This window comes from Pteropus medius, unplaced genomic scaffold (assembly GCF_902729225.1).
Source record: "Pteropus medius unplaced genomic scaffold, Ma_sr-lr_union100, whole genome shotgun sequence".
Classification (NCBI taxonomy): domain Eukaryota; kingdom Metazoa; phylum Chordata; class Mammalia; order Chiroptera; family Pteropodidae; genus Pteropus; species Pteropus medius.
The window spans coordinates 792,192-813,105 of record NW_024344378.1 but is presented as its reverse complement, the minus strand read 5'-3'; the positions used below and the strand labels follow the sequence as shown (position 1 = coordinate 813,105).

Genomic DNA, 20,914 nt, shown 5'->3' with positions numbered 1-20,914 from the left:
GCCCCCCCCCCCCCCCCCGCTCCCCGCGGGCGCGCACCGACCCCGCGTCGCTCCGCATCGGCCCTGGCGTCACCTTATGCAGGGTAAGGAAACGCGTGGCTAGGCTAAAACCGTTTGCGTAAACCACCGAAACGTAAACCCACTGGAGGAACGTCAGCAGGGTGAGGCTCGATCGGCCAAGATTCTGATCTTCACCGGCCTCCTAGTCGGGACCTAAACTCGGTACGGAAACCCAGGTCAGATCTCGCTGCCCGCGCCCGTGGGCTCCGGAGGCACGTGGAAGGAAGGCCGCAGCCCTGCGCTCTGTCCGCCCGCCGGCCCCGCGCCGGAAAACCGGGAACGTGGATGCGAGTGCACCAGGCAGCGCCTGGGCCTGTGTGATGCTGGGGAGGCCGGAGGGCGCTGAGTAAGTGCCAGCCGCCTGGAGGGGCAGCATTTGCGGGCGATGTTGCCTAAACTTCCTCCCCTGGCGGCTCAGCTCTGCCGGCTTTTCGCAGCAGCCTGATGAAGCCGGCGAACCTGGCTGGGGGATCTGTCCTAGGCCCCCGAGCCTCTCACTTACACGGAGCACGGGGCCGGGGTGTGCACCTACCACTTCTGACACGCTCTGGAAACGATCTGCAGCTTAGCTGAGCCGTCACTGGAATGACATCACTGGACACGGTCCGGACGACAGACCTGGTCTCATTACGTCTGTCATTCTAAGACGGGCCGTCTCTGAGGCCTTCCCATGGTATGAGATCACTCTTCCCCAATTGCGGGAGTGACTGACTACACAGCCTCGCAGTGGGCCGCGGGACCCGTCACTGTGACCCTGAGTCCCGAGTACAGGGAGACCTACGCAATTATCCCCATTCCACAGACGAGGAAACTTGCCCGGAGTCAGAACAGAGGGGCTGGGACTTGATATCAGACATTGGCCCCTCTTCCTCTCCCCACCCCCACCAGGGAGCGGCGACCCACCAGCTCGCCACAATCTTTTACAAAGTTCCCTAGAGGAATTCCGTTTTCTTACATAAAAATCCCATAAGGAGCTTGAAAAGGGTGCGAGCAGAGCCGGGCATAGCAGGAATCTTGGCGGCCGTTTGCACGTCCACATGTCAGTGCTTGATCCGTGGGTGGCTTTTTCTAAACCGACACTGTTACAATTAATAGCTTAAGTGATTCAAATGCAAAAATATATTTTACAGAGGATTTTTAGGATTCTATAAGTATAGTCTGGGAAAAAATAGGCTAACCCCGAAAACAATGTTGAAAACTCAGTTTGCAATCCACCTCATGTAAATATTACTTTTTTTCACTGGAATGTGACGTTTGGAGATAAAACCGCGACTGGAAGCCCCGCCCACCTCCCTTTCCCCGACTCTACCCAGAACGAGCCACTGAAACTCGCCTTGCAAATCAGACTCAGATCCCAACACTTCTGTCTTTATGCAAGACCTCCCTTCTGCAAAGGGAACGGCCAGGGGGTATAAAGGGGAAAAAAAACCACACACAAAAACAAAACAAAACAAGCAAACAGACGAACAGGGGCTCTGAAGAATGAATGCCCCCTGAGAGGCTGTGTCAGGGAGTTGCAAATCTCAGTGCCTTCCGAGGCCGAGGGGTCTCCGAATTTCTTAGAGGTGTTTCCCCCGGACACAAGCTCTGTGATGAATTAGCCAGTGGGAGCCTGCTTGCTGGAGAGGCAGCCGCCGTTTCCACGCCAGCGAGCAGAAGCACAGGTGCTGTCTGGTCAGAAGCTGGGGCCTGGAGCGCCTGGCCGCCCCCCCCACCCCCACCCCCCTCCACAAGCTGCCCCCTCAGGCCTCTCCCCAGAGGCTGGCTCTGCGAGTGGCTGTCCCGCCCCGCGCAGCCTCGGTCCCTCCCCACCAGGTCCTGGCAGCTCCACCCGTCCAAATGGGAGCTGAGTTTGCAAGCCGACAGGGAAGGCAAAGGGTGCTGATGTCAGAGCCAGCAGACAGTGGTGATTGGATCTAATTAGACTTTGCAGCAGCAAATAGACAAGCTCCCTGCGTGATTGGCTTCAAAGTGGCCGGAGCCCAACAACTAGCAGAGGTGCCAAAGTAGAAGCCCTGCGTTTGGAGCCCGGAGCAGGAGAGGCCGCGGGAGCGGAGCCTGCGCCCGGCCCGCCGGGCACCCCTCCCCGGGGCGCGCGCCCGGCCCCGGAGCGCTGGCCCCAGGCGCAGACCGCAGGCTCGCAGCCCAGCGGGAAACAAGTGACAGGACAATCGGAGGGACAAGGAGGGAGGGTACCGCGGGAGCGCTCGGTCCTCAAAAGTGAGCCGGCTCCCGTTCGCAGGAGCGGAGGCGTTGAGCGGAGGCGGCGGCGGCGGCGGCGCGAGCAGGCACGGCGAAACTGGTGAGGAAGGGTTCCCGTCCTGTCCCCCCGAGTCTCGGCCATGGCATCGGTGTTGGGGACCAGCAGAGGGTCCGGAGGGCCGGGCGGTCAGCTCCGATGCAAGTCTAAGAGGCGCCGGAGGCGGAGGTCGAAGAGGAAAGGTAAGGACCTGGGCGCGCGCGCGCCTCCCGCCAACTCTCTCCGGCCCGCGGGCTTCGGCCGCTTCCCGCGGCTTCCCGCTGGGGTGCGGCGGGGTGTCCCTGCGGGCGACAGGGAGCGTTCGGAGTTCGGATCCCCTTGTGAATGGCCGGGGCTTGGCAGAGCGGCGGCTCGCGGCAGGCGAGCGGGGGACCGGCGTGCTCGGGCTGGAGGTCGCTTCCCTCGCGTCGCTCCCCGCCACCGCCTCTGACTCTCTCCGAGGCAGCGTTAGCGCTCGGCGCCCGAGCAAACGCTCACTGAAGCCAGCGCCCCTAAAAACGAGGGGCGAGACCTGAGCCAGCTTTCCATCCAAATTGCATGGGAGGAAGGGGTGGGCAGCCCTCTGGCAGCTGCCTCCCCAAACGGGCTGACAGTTTCCACTGAGTGTGGTTCCTGTTGTTTTGTAAACATGGGAACCAACGGGGAGCACAGGCTGGTCGGGGGGAGCCTGCCGGCAGAAATTAAGACGTGGAAAGAGAAAGAGGCATTCCAGCCCGTTAGCGGGAGAAACTGCACAGCAGAACAGGCGAGAAAGCAGCGGCGACAGGTCGCTACTGACACGCCGTCATGTCGGGGCCTTGCTGCCGATATTCTCGGGTGCACATCCCTGAAGTTAGCGCTCCCAGCCCAGCCCAGGGCCTCCACCCGGGGGCTGATACCTGGCCTTCCCAGGCACCCAGCTGAGAGGCGCCCTGAGGGAGGGGAAGCCAGGGCCCACCCCGCTCACGGGCGGTTCGAGCTGCCTCCCGATGAGTCTGCAGGACAAAGTGTGGTTCTTCAGATTCCAAAGGTGTCGGCTTCTTTTAGGAAGTGAATCGAGAGCCGGAGAGAACATTCGGAAAGGCATGGCCAAAAGTGACCAGGTCTTCCCGTTTTCCCAAGGCGGGCGCGTCCTGAGGCCGGGCTGCGAAGCCTCCCGCAGGTTTCCCCTTCCCGGTGGCTGATGACAAGTTTGTGCCTCCCCTTCTCCTAACTGCTGTCAAGCAACCCTCCAGCCCTTCACGGCTCCTTCCCAGACGATAGAAATTAGCCAGACAGCCTGAAGCTATAAATGCCAATATGTCAGTCATCAGTGAGGATGGCAGTCAGGACTCCAGGAGCCAAGGGACAGGTGCCTGAAAGGTGCTGCAGCCTTTGGTTTCTGAACCCGGCGGATTTCTAGTGTAACTCTGGGCTCGTACAATGAGTGCCGGCTGCTCACTTTGTTGTCCGGGATGTTCATCCTGAAACAGATCCGTTCATGTCTTCCAAAAATAACGAACAAAAAGTGACATCAACGTTGCGAAAAATCACAGAATTTAATGATGAGTGTAACTTCTAGAGAGGGAAAAGCCAACGATCTGGTATACTCGAGGCGTTCGCGCTTCTCAGTGTTTGTGTCTGGTCTGTTTAAATATTAAAAATCAAAGGGTATGGAGTGACGTTTCACAGAAAAGCAATCTCTAGAAATAAAATATAAGCTGATGGACGTTGGTGCCTTTCTCCAAATTGATGTTTCTTACTTTTAAATATCAGTCATGCTAGTTTAGAAAGCATTCAATTTGGGAAAGAAAAGCAAGAAATCCGAAGGAAGACTTCATTGCGATCAACTTAACCATAACAATTCCCAATAAAATTTCTGTAGGAACAATTGCTACACCTTGGTAATTCTGGATCTACCAAGTATCTTAATTTTCATAGCCGAAAACAAGTGGGAAACAGTAATCTGGAAGACATATCAATTTATATTATGCGTAGTTGGGGGGTGACATTTCCTGTGGCGTCTGCTGCTAGCTTGGGAAGACAGACAAATCAAACTGCTAAATATTCGCTTTTTCGGGAAATGCTAACAGCATAAATGTAAGTGATCAACTTAAAAGAAAACATAGCAATTATGGGACACCTTAAGTCATCAGTTACGTTTTCCTGGGAATGGATCAGTTGATGCATAATTCCTAGTGATGGCAGCTGCTCAGGTTTTTTTGGCGGGGAGGGAGCTGCTTTTTCTTTCTTTCTTTTTTTTGCCTTCTACCAGGACAATGGTGAATCTAACTTATGTCCCGATATTCTTGAATCGTAACAGTAATTGCATAGAATAGCCTCAGCCTTTAAGCTGATCTAATACTGTAAGTCCACATTTGCCACAGTTTAAAATCCAGGTGTGTGTTGCTGGTTGTTAAGGAATTTAAGTCAGACTCTATCTAGCAATGACAGAAGCCCCTGACCACGAGCCCGTGCCAAGGGCTCTTACATGTGAGCTAAAATAGATGATAACCTTTCTGCCAGGGCTGCTTATTTTTCCATCTATTGTGATGGGCAGGAGTTGTAACTTCTCGGTCCCATTGCTGCGTGCCGCCGTCCGCTTTCTGCATGCGTGCTCCAGAGGTGGCTCTGGTATGATTTTTTCATTCCCCTTTTTATTGTCAAAACCAACTGCAGGCTCTGAAATAAAAATTCTGTAGCTATGACTTAAGTGTGGAGTTGATGTAATACTTCCATTATTAATAAATGTGAGTCACAGCCTCGGACGTGAAATCTTTGCCTGTCCTAGGTACTCTTTAGAGTCATCGTAGCACACAGGAAGTAGTATAACATTTAAAAATAAAAATAAAAAAATGAAAAGAGCTTCTCGACTAGCCAGATCCTGCATCTCTGTCAGGTAAACTCTGGAGGAGACGCTCAGCGTGAGCCTCGCCCACCACTGAGTCGGTCCCCTCTCTACCAGGACCTGGCACTGTTCTGTTTTTGCATTTTTCTGCGTGATATTTTTAGTTGGGACTTGCTATTAGACATTATTGATGAACGATTCACATTTTCTGTACAAAGGAGAAATATCAAGCTCCGGCTTTTGTATGGGAGAAAAACAGGCAGCTAAAAACACTGGCCAGGACAGGGAAACCGTCCAGTCTTCGCGCGCGTGGTCAGGAACCGTCTGCTCGTGGCCCGTGTAACATGTGAGGGGCCCGTCCGTCCGCTGATTCGGCTGCCGTTTCGCTCGGAGACTTTGAGGAGACACTGCCAGTTTGCAGACTCCACTGCCGCCTGGCCTCCCTCGGCGCCCACGGCTGGTCCCTGGGACGCTGTTCGCTATGCCAGCCACAGCCCGGGTGGGTCACGCCCCACCAAGTCTGCCGTGTGCTTAGATCAGAGTGCCCTGGGCATTGTCAAAGGCATAGACTTGGACCCAAAACAGCAGAAATAAAGGTTTAAGGTTTTTTTAAATCACGATGAGCTCTAGCAGGCCGATTAAGAGGCAATACTCATTAAAATAGTGTAACATATAAAGATAAAACGTTTAAATTTTATCAGTTGATCTCCGAACTGCAGGACGCATTCAGGGTAATGCGTGTGAGGAATTTCATAGGTGTAGTTTTAATTATTAAAACAGTACATATGTTCTGCCTCGTCTATGTGGTGTTCTTTCTGTCACGAGTGTGGTTTTCCTAAAAGAAGCTGTGCATTGGCAAGAGAGGCATTTTGTAAATAAAATGCGTTTAATATTTGACCCGTTAGAGTGGACAGTGTGGACAAGGAGGCAAGTTTCTGGACATTCGAAAGAGTTGCCAGTCTGATGCAAACGTATCAGGAGACGGCCGGCGACGGAGACAAAGCCAGCGGCTGCCGGCGGAGTGCGGGAGGCCGGGGTTTTGAGTGGCGTGCATCGGCCGCCAGAACCAGGCAGGGGGACTGTTTGAGAAGCTGCAGAACCATCGTTTTTAAGTCAGTCTAATGGACTGAGACACCGGCATACTGCTTTTCTTGTTCCTTTTCTTTCTTTCTTTCTTTCTTTTCTTCTTCTTCTTTTTTTTTTTTTTTTGGGAAGGTGCCGACAGCAAAATAAGTTAATTCCTGACACTGAGACATTGCTCCAGGGTGATCACAGAATTTTAGAACACCGAAGAGACATTTCGGAAGCACCACCCCGAGGCATGGCTCTCTCCAAGAGTGAGCTCAGGAGTCCCGGGGAGGGGGGACAGCCGGCCGGCGCCGGCCGCTGGGGAATGCACATGACAAGTTAGCAGAAGGAGCAGAATGGGCAGAGGCGCAGCAGGCGCAGGCTTATTGTGAGAGGAAGCGCCACAAAAAGTTAATGAAACTGAGAGACTGTGTTAAGGACGAGGGCAGAGAAGCGTGTGGCTCCATGTCGCCTGCGATGCCCAGCCGGCGCACACCGTGTGGTCGGCGGGGACCAAGTCCTCCCTCCACACCACGGCCGGGTCCCCTCGCCCCCGCACCGCACCCTCCGACAGCTCCGGGGGAAGGGCCGGCTGTAGCCACGGGATTGAGCTGGCTGAACCGTTGGCCACTGTCTAACTATGCAGGTCTATTCCTTTCTCTCCCTGGAATTCATATTACTCCTCTGGTTCCTGGTGACCCGTGTAATAGCAGTGATCTGAGATCGCTTCGAGAGCATTAGATCTGATGAGTGAACTTGAATTTCGAATAAAAATATGAGATTCATGTATCCATGTCTGAATGGTGGTGATTCGGTTATTGGGGGGACGCTGCCCCAGAAAAGCACCATGTGAGGAAACGCAGGATGAGGAAATCGCGCCTGTCTCTTTTGAGGGACGGGAATATAACTTAAGCTAGGAAAGCACGCGACATTCGGCTCAAAAACCACACGTGTGCACACACCCATGTTTGTTGTGCATGTATGTGTGCACATACACACGGGAAAGGCAGTCAAGACTTTCGAGCAATTTTTATATCTGCCTGCTTTTTTTTCAAAAGCGTTAGAAAGTGAACGTCAGTGTTTTTGGAATATGGCAGGTTTGGGGCAACTTACAAAACCAAAAACAATTATACTCCTTCATCCTTCCTCTTTTCAATAGGCGCTGCGTCGGTAAAGTGGGCCGTTAATTACTAGTAAACAAGATTTCTAAAAGGATAAATTTCCATTTGGTCAGCAAGATTTGAAAAGCACTTATTACAACCATTTCAAAACTGAAAAACAATAATAATAAAAAAGCAAACGACAAGTAATCTAGGAAGAGCACGGGTGTCCTTCACAAATACTCGAACCGTCGAGTGTCAGCTCCATCCATGTGGTCATGTGCTACGAGAAAGGGCTACGTGGCAAGGTGCAGCCGAGGCCCCGGCTGCTGTGCTGTCCTCCAAGTGTCTGTAACGAGCCTGAACCGAAATTAACCCCTATCTTCTCGATGAAATGTTTTTCCTCCACGAAAATACGGAAGCGCATGCCGTTAAGGACTTGATTATGCAGAGAGAACTGTTTTATTCCTGGCTGTTAATATATCCCATTATCTGGTAATTTATTTAAGACCAGACCCCCCCCTATCCGATGAAGGAACATTACTTTTAGAAGGAAGGGGGGAAAGTCTGTTTCATTCTCAGTCCACATGTCACACGTCAACCTGCTTCGCTCCCGGCACCCTCGGGAGCGCAAGGGGCGGGGCGCGTGGGAATTTCAGAGTGCGTGCTCTCCAAGGCGACTGTCCTAGTTCCGGGTCGCCCCCCCTCAGGCACTGAACTTTTATTTACTTGCTTATTTTACGGGAAAGCTCTGGGGGCGGGGCTGTTGCCCGATTTCTTCGCAGACTTGGTTTAATCAACATCACAGCACATGCAGCTCTCACAGCATAGACTCCTGCAAATTTACGAGTGAATTTAATTTCCCAGGAAACACATCAAAGAATTAGCAACCTAGAGATGGATATGTTTGCCTTTTAAAAGGTCTTAATTTTCCCCAAAATAAACTTGGCCACTCGCAAAGATAGAAGACTTTTTTTTTTTTGGAGTAATGATCAATATTTGCAAATAAAGAGTTAGTTGGGTTCTCTCCACACATTCGCTGCTTAGTCATGTTTTATTGTAGTTACAGGTATTGAGTACAAAGGGCAGCAGAATAATTTCATTTTATTACTTTATTGATGGGGAATGAATACAATTAGTATCTGGTTTTTGGGAACCAAGTGGCTAGTAAATGTCATCTTTGTGATAAAATACACACGCAAGTATACACAGATATACAAATTCACTATCATCTGTAGTAAATTATGAAAATCGCCAATAGTTGAGGTTAACAGTTTTGAAATCTCAAAAAATAGCAAACAGGTAATATAAATTTTATATTTATAGAAAGAGAGGATTTTATGTTTGATTAAGAAATAGTGCCTATAAATGGAGCATTTCTATAAACAATGCAAAAGAGCATTTAGGTTTAAAATGAAAGCTCTGATGACTTTTAGATTTTGGATCATTTCTTTTGAATCCCCAAGAGCTGAAATTTTAAAAGCTTCCGTTAGCTGCATACGCTCAGCGCGGCAGGGCTGGGGCGGCTGGTGGGCTGCTGCAGTGCAGACGGAGACTTTAGACCACGTGTCTGTGGGGCCGCCAGCACCCCTCCGTCACGGACACTCACGAGCGGCGCTGTCCCCAGCCGAGAGGTCCAGCCCTGTCCCCACACTCTACGATCAGACTCTCCCAGGGGCTAGGGAGAGAAGGCAGCAGTGGAGGCCGAAGGCTGGTCTCATTTCTGCTGTCAGTACCGGCTCACTTTAGCTGAAATCCAGTTGCCTGCGTCCCGAATGCGTGTGGACGGTGCCCACAGAGAACTTACTCACAAGGGGCATCAAGACTTCTTCCTGCCGCTGTGGCTTCACCATTTGGACAACGAGGGGCAGGCTCATCGCTCGGGGGGGTTAGCAAGGCTGCTTTCCCGGAGCCCCCACCCTGCAGAGTGGGCCTCGCACCTCACGGTCCTGCAGCGCTCCCGGGGGACACACACCCAGGTGACACGCACACAGTGGAAAGCGCCCCTTTAAATGTGCCGGCCAGGGCCCCACGGAGGGGGTTATGGATTTAATTAATCTTTGCCGCTTCATTTATTTGCGATGGAACCTCTGATTCCTGCAGCCGATGGACGGGGGACCTGCCTCATCATTTTGTCACGTCTTCCGTGGTCTCTCAAATTTGTATCTTCTCAACGTGGTATCAAAACAGGGCGGAGCAGCTCTCCGAAACCGGGGAGCCGGTCGCTGCTGGGAAATGTCAGCCCGGTCAAAGCCTTCCTGTGGCTAAAAGCAAACAGAAAGTGGATGCGGTGCTGTTTCTAAGAAGCAGGACTTGGGAACCGTAATAAACTAGATCAAAGCATGCATCCTGGACACCGGCGATTGATTTAAAAACGATTTTATCAGCCTCAATCCGTCGAAGTACACAGATTCGCTCTCCCTAAAATGAATGCAATATTTCCTAAAAGTTTAATTGCTTTTGGAAAAGTGCAATTTAATAAACATGACAGAAACGTCAGCAAAATAGATTTTGACCTCCTCTGCACCCCGACTCCGGCTGGGCTCACTCGTCCCCGTCTGCAGCAGATGCTCCGCTCGCATTAGGCTCGTGGCAGTAGAAGTAGACGTGTCCTTAAAGGGGACACGCGTTCTCATTGCACTAGGCTGTGCTCTGACCTGGCATCCAAAACAAACGTGCACACACGCTGTCCGGCACGCACAGTTTTAAAAAAGGCTGTTTCATGAATTTGCGTGATGAGCCAAAAGAATACTAAAAATAACACCTTTTGCTATCCCTGAAGGTGAATAAAAACACACAGGGCCTAATTTAACCGGGGACATAAAGACTTTTTATCTGTGTTTTGACCATTAATACAGTAAATAAAAGTGTGAAAATGACCAGATTCTAACAATTCTAACAGAAAGTGATTGTTTACATTCAAAACACATGGTTCAAGGAGAAATTTTCAAAATTCTAATGAGTCCAAGCTGCTATTTTCCTATGTGAAGAAGAAAGAAATTTAAAAGAAAAATAATTACCACATCCCTAGAAGTAAAACATCAGAATAAACGGTATCTTTTAAAAAAACTTGAAGAAGGGAGATGGAAAAACACTTTGTCAGCCTGTGAAAGACAGTGAACTAGGAGAGGCTGTCCCCTCTGATGGTGGCTCCGGTGCATAATAGGCGTGACTCCAACCATCCCACGGCCACGAAGCACAGATGGAGCCCACTCGTCACAGAGCGGAGATCGAGGAAATAGTCACTCACTAAACATCTAGGGGGTCAAGGTTATGCGTTTTAAATCTAGCACATTTGAGAGTGCATAGGACTTTATGTCATCACTTGGGGTGTTTTAGCCCAGTTTTTTTTTTAGGACAGCTACATGATGCTTTGGGCTTTTGTGTGCAGATAATGAATGGCACTCAAGTCATTAAAATGGCGTGTGTGGTTTTTGTAGACTCCCACACGTGCATACGGTAGGCACAGGCTTGTGAAGGGCGCTGGCCGGCGTGTCAGGGTGGGCTCACGCAGTGCACGTGGACGGGGCGCCCGCTCGTGCGCGCCGCCATGCTGGCAGCCCTGGAAATGGCCTCGGAGAGGGGCAGACGGCACCCTCGGCGTGGCTCCGGCCACTCTGCTGCCCGCGGCGGGGGGACGCGGCCAGCACCAGCCTTGCGGAGAGCTCAGAAGGCATGTGCCCTGTTTGCCTGGCTGGCCGCATGGCCCTGGGTGTCCATGGCGATGACATGTGACCCTCATTCCCGCACACATCCCACAGACACTGCTCAGTGAGCAGCCCTTGGGGCCCGGTGCCCCCCACCACCACCACCTTGGCCATGACGAGTCCTCAGCCTCTCTCCCCTGAGCCTCCAGCGCCAGCACCCACTTCTTGGGTGCACAGCTGTCCCTGAATCCCCAGACCTGTCACCGGTGCCAGATCACCCTTCCAGAAAGGTCCAGCACCACCCAGGAGCTTAGCCACCATCTTGCTTCCTGCTTCACAAAAATTCAACTCTGTCCTCATTGCCAAGGACAAACACAGCGAGCGTCTGCGTGAGACAAGCTGCTGCCCCAGGCCGGGGGAGGACACTGACACGGTGTCCAGCCGGCGGTGTAGCTGAGCGGTCTCTGCCACGAAGGACAGCACTTCTTGGCCCGGAGGTCGTGGAAAGTAGGACGGAGAGCTCATCCGAGTGGTCACAGGCATCCCCACCACCGCATCCGCCCAGTGCCGTGGACCTCGTGGGAGAGGGGACTCACTGGGTCCCTCCTTGTCGCCAGGCAGATACCGGATGTCCCGGTCTTATCCGTGACCTGTAAGGCAGCTCTGGAATAATCCCTCTCTCTCTGCCGCCCTCTGTCGCGGCCTCTCTCCAGCACGTTAATTAGGCAGCAGAGTGGAACGAGCAGCATCGGAAATCCAGGTCCCTCGGTGCATGTGGCTTGCTCAGTCCGCTCCCTGGGGCGACAGCGATGCTGGGTACAACCGCTGGGCCTCGATGTTTATCTCCAGTGATACATGGGATGCTTCCAGACTTATCAGGGAAGCAATAAACGTGCGGGCTGATAAAATAAAGCCGTACAACGACTCGAATGCGACATCCCCATTTGTAGATAGTTATGCGTAATGATTTATAGGTTCTCCCAGCAGAAACGGGATCTCGGCATCAGCGCCTCCTCGCTAGAAAACCACCGTATCCTGAATCGTGTGGTCAAGGAAGCTGCCTCTGCTCTCGACTCACCTGGACTCTCCTTCCGCCACTATTGGGGCCGAGCTGAGCCGACCTATCGGGTGCTCCCCATGGTGGCCGACAGGGCCTTTCCGCCGTGTAATGTCACTTCCATGCGTAAGGTTCTTAGCGCTGACATCGTAAACCACCCGCGTCTGCAAACGGGCGAATGTCCCATTGTCTCCTGCCCCAGAAGCAGGAGTCTTCCCTCTGGAGCTGTCCCTTGGTGTCCCCTGAGTGCCGCCCGGTCCACCGCAAGTCCTCTGGGACCGGGGGGCACCGCAGTGTGGTGGGCATGGCCACGTGCTCAGGAAGGACTGACCGTTCCGATCACGTCAGAAACAAGCCCCAGCGTTGATGGAGAGAAAACAAGCAGGACATTGCGTGGCACCGTCCACGTGACACCACTGGACGCTCCGGTCCGGGAGGGGGATATGGAGTCCACTCACATCCCGGCTGAAGCAGGTGGATGGAGAGAAACACCCACCGGGTGGCCGAGTCTGCCGTGCAAGGGGGGCCCGCGCCGTGGAGCGGCTGGCACCGAGCCTCCCTCGGCGTGTCCGGCCAGCTCCGATCGCTGTCGCGTGCAGGCCGGCGACCACGGGGCCTCAGCCGGCCACCATCGGGCCCACAGGCAGCGGGAGCAGGGCGCGCTGGACGTTCTGCTCCCGACGCTCCTTGGTGCGCCCTTGGCTCGTCCGTAAAATCCGCAGTCTGCGTTATAAGGCTGTGATGTGTACGTTTCATGTACACATCTGTGCACGTCCGTACATATACGCACGTTCATACGCTGAATAGCAATGTCTGTCGTGTTGAGGTGACCTATTAATGAACTTTTAAGCTAAAATTTGGAGTAGGAGAGACTTTCGTACCTATCAGTCTAAGTTAACTATACCAAAAAGTCTACGTAGATGGTAGCAGTCACTTCGGGTGCCCTAACACAGTGGACGTTTGTTGTGCCACGGGCTGGAGACCGGAGTCCCAGACCAGACGCAGGTAGCCCGGTGCCTCCTGCAGCCTCCCTCCTTGGCGTGCAGATGGCCGTCCGTCCCGCGGTCGTTCCTCTGGGTCTGTGTCCTCATCTCCTTATAAGGACAACAGTCATACGGGATCGGGGCCACCCAGTGACCCCGTTCTACCTTCCTCATCTCTTTAGAGACCCCACTTCCAAACACAGTCGCATTCTGAGGTCCCCGGGTTGGGGCTTCAGTGTATGGGTTGGGGGGGTGTGAGGCCACAACTCAGCCCACAATAGACACTAAAGTACAGCCATAGTCACCTTTAGAGACGTTTTCGGAAGACGAAGGCAGGCTGCCAGGTCATCAGCCCTCTTCCCAGAGACACTCGATGGCGGAGGAGCCTGAGCCTGTCCCCAAGCCTCCGGTCTGCACTCAGGCGCTGCTGCCGTGGACGTGGCCTGCAGCACAGGAAGGTCTTCCTGAGAAGAAAAGCGTGTCGGGAGGGCGAGCGAACGCAGAGCAGAGCAGGTATCTCCTGGCAGTGTGCGCACCACTGCTACCCAGCCCGGTGCCCGTGCCGAGAAGCTGGGACACGGAGCCGGGAGGCGAAGGGGCTCGCGGAGCGTGCGGGGCTCCCCGTTCCCCGGGGTGCTGGGTGCTGGGAGCTGGAAGCAGCTCAGCATGCCTTCGTGCGTGTGTGCGCGTGTGCCATGTGCGTACATGCTGGTGCGGCGGCGTGTGTAGATGTGACACACACATGCACACATGTTTATGTATATATGTCCACTGTGCTTTCGTTTGCTTAAGCAGCATCCGTGGCAACACTTCCTGATGCTAAGGTCAAAGGCAGCCTTTGATTGTTGAACCAACTCAGACACTCGACATCTTCATTTTCCAGTTTTCTGTATGATATGTGGAGTGAACCGCAAGATCAACATTAATTGTCATACACAGTAGAGATATTTAAGGGCTGGTATGAATTAAGATTAGAGGTGAGGAAAATTTAAATTCTCTTCAAAGACAAGTAGAAGAAAAGGAAGTCAGCGTGCCACACCTACACGGCGCCAGCGACCACGGCGCCGCACGCAGACAGATAAGTCCGCACTGCGCACGCTGTTTGGTGCGATGTTCAAATTAGTTAATATTCTGCAATGAAAATAAAACATACTACTCATTCAGTAAAACCCCGGAACTGAGCTTAACTATTATAAAGTGTTCTCTTCGGATTTAAATGCACTTTTCTCGCTGGCGTGCATCTGGATTCGAAGTGGAAACATTCCGTACAACCTTGTGCGTGTGTCTGTGTGTGTTTGTGTACAGACTATTTTTCATCCACTTTCATGCATAAACGATATGTTTACTGTTCCAATTTCCCAGATTAAACCTGCCCAGACTCTATACTGGCGATACAAAGTCAAAATCAAGTTGAAATCACAGGTAAACAAGTGGGTTCTGGTTTAAATTCACTGAGCAAATGGATGAAAAGTAGATTACAGAAACGAATTTGGGTAGAGAAAAGTCAAATAGGACATCTGAACTCACCATATGCTGATGACCCTGGAAAGGTCAACTTTAACACAAAGCAGCTAAGTAATGAGGCCCTCATGAGAAGACCCCGTGCCCCGGCCGGAGCTCGGGGCAGCGACGGGCCGGAGCGTGGGCAGCCGCCGCAGGCGGGCGCAGGCTCCGTTCATCCGCACTGCGAAACCGCCGCGTGTCGCACCCGCAGGTCGGGGTCCTGGGTTCTTCGACTCCGTTTACAGGCAAGTCACCGATTGCCGGTGACGTTTTGTTTTTAACGGGCCAGCGAATCCCGACTCCTTATGTCCAGAAATGAGAGTGGCAGGGTCCCTCGTGCCACTGACCTCAGAGAGAGAGTGGGCCTAGCAGATTTGTTTAGACCCCTCCCCGTCACTCCGGGACAAGGGGGGAGCCGAGGGCGGGTCAGCGTGCGACCTCACGGCAGGTCCCCACGGAAGGGCGCCGGCCAGAGCCCGCTCACCGCGGGCAGCACGCCACACGGTACACCCGGGACTCGCGCCACGCCTGGCAGCCCGCGTGTCCGGCCTAAGTGGGCTTTTGTGACCTCCCTGCTAGTGGCACAGCAGTGCCTGGCGCTCTTTAATGGTAAAGGTGTCATCTCCCTACTCTTTACGGTAGACGTCAGTCCCTAATCTGAGCGACCTGAAGTACGAGCGTGAGTGTGAGTGCGGTGTGTGCCTTTGCACGCCCCGTTACGAGTGGAAACAGCCAGCCAGGCACTGAGCAGAACTGTAATCTTTCCAGATGGAGAACGCATCGGTAAATTTGGAAAATGCTCTGATAATAAGCTTATGTTTTTAAAGCTTATTTTTCATACTCGTTCCCTCTGAATTCTTTTATATCATCATTAACATTTGTTTGGTTTTAAAACACACAGTAAACTTTCACCTCTCACAATGTTTTGCTTCATTTTCTTCTCTTCGTTGCCCCATTTTTTTTAAGTGACTATAATGCTTCCCGCGAGTCGAATAACAATGAGTCGGTCGCTGTGCTGGCCAGTGTTTCTGCTGGGGCCCCTGCGAGCTGAAGAAGCCAAGACTCTTGCATTTGAAATCCAGTTCCGCGCCTCAGTCTCCTGCCTGCCACTCCGACGAGCACCGATTTTGCTTGTAGTGGCGATCGCTGTGCTCCTTACGCAGTTTTCCAGCGGCGCCGTGTTTTTGCAATGATTTTCATCCGAGCGGTGGGGAGGTCGAAGGGGTGACGTCCAGCGTCGACCCGCTGAGGGAAAAGTAATGCGTGCCTCGAACCGCTCGGCGGCTTTGCGACCAGCGCCGTCTATTCCGAGCAAGCGCTGCCAAGGGGCGCAGGCGCCTCGCCCCGCAGGTTCAAGGCGGCGGCGCACGCGCCGTCCACTCGCGCGCCTGGGGCGCCACCGAGCCCCGCGCCCGCGCCGAGAAGCTGCGGCCCTTCCTGTCGCTGCTGCGTGAGCTGCGGCCCCAGCTCTGCTTCAAGGTCACTGTCAAGGCTTCGGCAGCTGTTCGTTAGCAAGGGCGACCGCTCGCCCAGGGAGGGCGGGGCCGGGCGCACGGCCGTGCGGGGTCCATCAGCCGTGACACCCCGTTTCCCTCCGTTCAGCACCCCGATGCACAGTCACACCGCCGGGGCCACAACGCGCCTCCCCTCCGGGCCTCGGCGTCCGTGCCCGCGTGGGCCTGCTGTGCCCTCGTGATGGCTTTCAAGGTCTCACGGACTATAACACGCAGGTGATTTTTAACATGTTTTTCGCGCGCTCCTGACCTCTGCCTGCAGCCGGCCCTTAGTCCGCGTCCACGCTGGGACAGCCCACGGTCACTTCCAAGGCTGGTCGCAGAGTGGACGGAAAGCCAAAGCCGCCAGCCCAGCGAGCAGGCCCCGCCGGGGGTGGGGGGGTGCAGGCGCCGGCCGCTCAGCCCCTACAGAGCCCGGGGCCGCCGGTCGCGCCCCCCGCAGTCGCACACGGGCTCCAGCAGCCACATGTCAGCCCCACCGGCGTCCTTGCTGATGCAGTTTCTGTCCCCAGTCGCTGAGAAATGAGGCCAGTCTGTGCCGGCAAAAAACAGAAAGGCCCAGATTTTCCAAATGCAAAACTTAAACCTCGGGGCCACAAACGCAGGCATCGAGCGCACGCGGGCAGAGGCGGGGGCGACGCGGCTCGGCAGGCCCCGCGCGGTGTAGACGCCGCCCGCCCTGCGAGCAGAGAGAAGGGCCCACGCAGGAGAAGCGGGGGTGCTGGACGCGTCGCGCTCCCCAGGCCCCCGTGTCCAGGTGTGGGGACCCCCGTTACTGTGACCCGAGGTATGCTGCTTCAGGGCTGCGTTCTAGGCTTCTTAAACGTGACTAGCGACTTACTGAAACATCCACACCGCGGACCCTGGGGAGCTGTAAGGGACACACGCTCAGAGATTCGGGCGTCCGAACCTGCCAGGTCCCTTCTCCATGGGACAGTGAGGCAGAATTACCAGATCCAGCTCTGAGCGACATGCAGGGTGAGCCTGGCTGTTCTTTGGTGGTTTTTAAGTGTGGGGTGTTTCGATTTACGTAAACTTAACAAATCCTTTTACTATAAGACTTCTCGGAGCCCAGTGCATGTTGATAACACCCAGGGCAAAAAGAACACGGAGCCTCCCCACTCAGTCAACCTCTGACAACTGTGGGGGACCGTGCGCTGACCTGTCGCTCACCGCGAGCACCCAACGGGGTGAAGTTTGGGAAAGACCCAAATGACGGAGTGTCCTGAACACCTCACCGCTCCCTCACCTCAGAACCTGCTAGGGCAGAGGTCCCCAACCCCCGGGCTGCAGACTGGTACCGGTCCGTGTCCTGTCAGGAACCGGGCTGCACAGCAGGAGGGGAGCGGCAGACAAACGGGCAGAGCTTCATCTGCATCTGCAGCCGCTCCCCAGAGCCAGCATCACCGCCTCAGCTCCGCCTCGGGCACTAGATGCTCACAGGACCCCGGGCCCTGGGCTGCAAAGGTTGGGGACCACTGCTCTAGAGTCATCTATTATGGTTTTGCATCTCTCTAAAACTTCTATTTTCTTCCTGAGAACCATCATTTCTTAGACTGTTTCACGCCTTTATTACTGTCACCCGCCACGTTGGACAAATGGCCATCAGATTCAGGGTTATTTCCCGTCTTCTGATCATCATCTAAGTGACGGGCGTGGCCGTCGGCTTGTGCCTGGAGCCCAGGAAGGGGAATGAGCCCAGGAAGGGCTCCTGTAACCGCAGCGCTGGCCCAGCAGCGGGGTACAGGGCAGGGCAGCGGTGGGTGGCACCCCCTCTCCCCCCAGTCCTGACAGCTCCGGAACCTTCCGGAGCACCTCCACCTCTCCCCAGCTACCCCAGCCTCTTCCGCACTGTGAGTCCTCTCTGTACTTGAAGAGATGCTCCTTTTGCCTAAAGCGATGAGTTTAGTTTGAACTGCTTATGAATGGGAACTGGCCTGTGGGTTTCTTTTCAAAAATAATAGGACAAGGCAAAAGTGGAACACAGTCCGTTGAAAAGCTGACACGGGGTCATTGGCTGAGTCACCCGCCAGCTTGGCTGTTTGCTCCCATCCAGCATCGTGACACTCACACATTACTAAACTGCATTTCCTAGATCGTTGGGCCCCATTTTCATCCAAAGTTTGAAAAAGAATTACATTATTACATGGGTTATGAAATAACCTGGGAAATTTCTCAGTCAGTTAATCAAATTCTATTCATACAGTAAAAGAGACACTAAAAACGCATTTATTGGCTTCTATTTTATTCTTAAACTCTTCTTACTTTCAAAAAGAATATTATATAATTATCACAAAAGACGTAGGTACAGTGAACCTTTGCAAATGAAAATACACCTCCAGACGGAATGGAAAACTTTGGGAGATAGTATCACGTCTGAGCGTTAAAGTGCTGAGCTTCCTGGCAGCCAAGGCAAAAGTAAAACATGATAAGTTACAGACTTCTTTTGTCCTAATAAAAGCAATAAAACCAGATGTCAAAGCATAGGAAGAAAAAATTAGGTAATTTGACTCAGGAAAATACGAGAGCAGATGTAACTAATTGGATATTATGGTTATAAAAGAACCTCATTAAGGTTTCAGTGAAGCGTCTGGTTTTTAAGTAGCCGGTTCTGATGGGCTGTCCAGGCAAAGCCGACTCTAAAATGCACGCCGGCGGCTGACGGAGGTCACGGTCACCGTTCGGGCTGGCATGGCTGCGTGGGAGCCGCGAAGGCAGCTGTGAGCCTCCCCGTGGCGGGAAGGTGTGTGTTCAGTGGAATAAAAGCTGGTTTGGGTTATGGAGACACGAACCCCGAGAGGTGGGTTGGGGCCCAGCCCTAGTTTTCACCGCTGAGGACGCAGCGTCGTGCATTTCGAATGCCGGCGCAGACCGCGGAGGCGTGAAGCGGGCGCCCAGGGAGTCCGCGCTCACGAGCAGCCTCGCCCAGGGCCGTGGGGGCTCCGTGCGGGCGGGAGATGCTCGACTGACGCGTGCGCGCTTTTAGCTTTGGTTTTCAGCGAGCGAAACAGATGAGTGATCCGCCGCCGAGAAGCTGTGCCTCGGTCACCCGTTCCTCATGCGGCTCCTGGACGGAGACGCTCACTCCCGTTCGCCAACGCGCTATGCGGTGTCAGTGACAGCTCAGCCTGCGTCGGCGACATCCCTCTTCCCAGAGCAACGTTGACTCGGGACGCTGACCTCTAGTGCCTTCAAAGCCTGGCTCCCAATTTTATATAGAATCTGCTTACATTTTTATTTTCTTTCAACTACCATGCTAGTCCAGAGAAGAACCTTCCTCCTCTTAGACTTCCTATACACGGGTCAGCCTGCCAATTCTGGTCAAACATTTTTATTAAGCGATGGGACATTTATTAATCAAAGTCACATGGAGCCTCCTCGAGCAAAAGAAAGAGCTCGGTCTGCAAACCCTTTGGACCCGAGAAAGCACCTTGCGTACATCACTCGTTGCCCGAGCCTCGGACCGCGATTCAAACCGTGTGGTAGTTATCTTTTTATGGCGCCTGCCTATCGTGTCCCCAACTTAGCTCCCTGCTTCCTCGCTGAAGCAAGTAAATCTAGTACACTGAGAACTAGCTGGAAAAGGACAAAGAGCGTGACTCACCCTCCGCTCCCCGCGGGATCTGGAGCACGGCTCGTCCTGCAGTGGGCGTTCAGCTGCCAGTGGCAGAACCGTTTTCGCCCAGTGCAGTTACAGGGGCAGTGGGTTTAGCCGTCACCTCGGGCCCGACAGAGAGCTTTCTGGAAAGGCTGACGGGGAGCCTTCGGTGCCCCAAAGTCCCATCCCGCAGGCCGCCCCCAGACCTCCACGCGGGGACCGCGTGTTTGCACCAAATGCGTCTGCACACCTGTTTCTTCGGGCAGCACGTATGCAAAGAAGGAAAGTAGCATAATACACCTGCAGTTTCTTACCTGAGTACAGGACAGAGTTCTCCAGACAGACGTCATTTTGCCCACATGAGAGCTGTGTGAATTCTTTCCAAAAGTATTGATCTTTACAAGATGAAAAACGGTTCTATTTCTGCATAGAAAATGGCCAATTTGTATAAAGCTGCAGCTCTGAGGACCTGTGGTGGGCCAGGAGCTGTGCAAAGGGTCCGTTCCAAACAGGGAAATGGCCGTCCCTAGGGCTGTCCTGGACATCTGTCCTGGAAGAACTTAGGGGCATGAATTTTAAACATCCGTTTTACACATAGCTAATAACATGATTGTTTCACGGACTTTCCTAATGGCTCTTAGGCAGACATAAGTTGAAATCTTTATTTTTTTTTTTCATGGGTATGTTTTGAGCAACAAAAATAACGGGCAGTTTGAGAATCCTGGAAATCCAAAAGCAAACAGCAGTGTCACATTAAGTAGATAAAACCAGGGACTGTGTCTAAGTCGTAATTTCTCATCAGGTGTCCTGGAGCGTGACCACACAGCTCAGAGTCATGGTGGATTCTGGGCAGCTGTGACAGGTCTGCCGCCACTGGAGTGACCCAGAAGTGTGTGACCGCAGCGCTTCTGTTCTGTACAAAGGGCAAGCCAGCGTGTGGACAGACGGACAGTAAACCTTCCGCCCTGCTCATGAAGACAGGGTGTCGCTATCAGTTCCAGTAAAGCCCCATTTACTGGAACCGGAACTATAGGACAAAACCGAATTTCGGAGGCAGCGAGTCAGTTGCCCGAGGTCACACAGCTGGTCGGCGGGCTCTGAAGGTCTCCAGACGCCCTGCCGGTGACACGCGCTCTGGGCTGGACGGAGCGGGCCGGCGAGGCCGGCGCCGCTACCGGAGTCCGCGTCCCGCTGGCCGCAGCGCCGGTCAGGCCGGGGACCCGGGTCCTCCTGCCGCTCAGAGCCGGGGCCTCACGCCGCCCCCTGGGCGTCTCGCATGGCGGGTCCGGGCGTCTCGCATGGCGGGTCCGGGCGCCTC

General features: G+C 53.7%; 1 protein-coding gene across 1 annotated transcript in view; it reads left to right on the top strand.

Annotated features, from left to right (window-relative positions):
* The first annotated feature begins 2,063 nt into the window (after positions 1-2,063).
* The window catches only part of ADARB2 (adenosine deaminase RNA specific B2 (inactive)), a 238,624-nt gene continuing 219,773 nt past the window's right edge, over positions 2,064-20,914 (top strand). Inside the window, exon 1 of the mRNA XM_039872412.1 lies at positions 2,064-2,502. Within this exon, the coding sequence (XP_039728346.1) occupies positions 2,403-2,502 (100 nt within the window). The 5' untranslated portion in view covers positions 2,064-2,402. The remainder of the gene's footprint in view (positions 2,503-20,914) is intronic.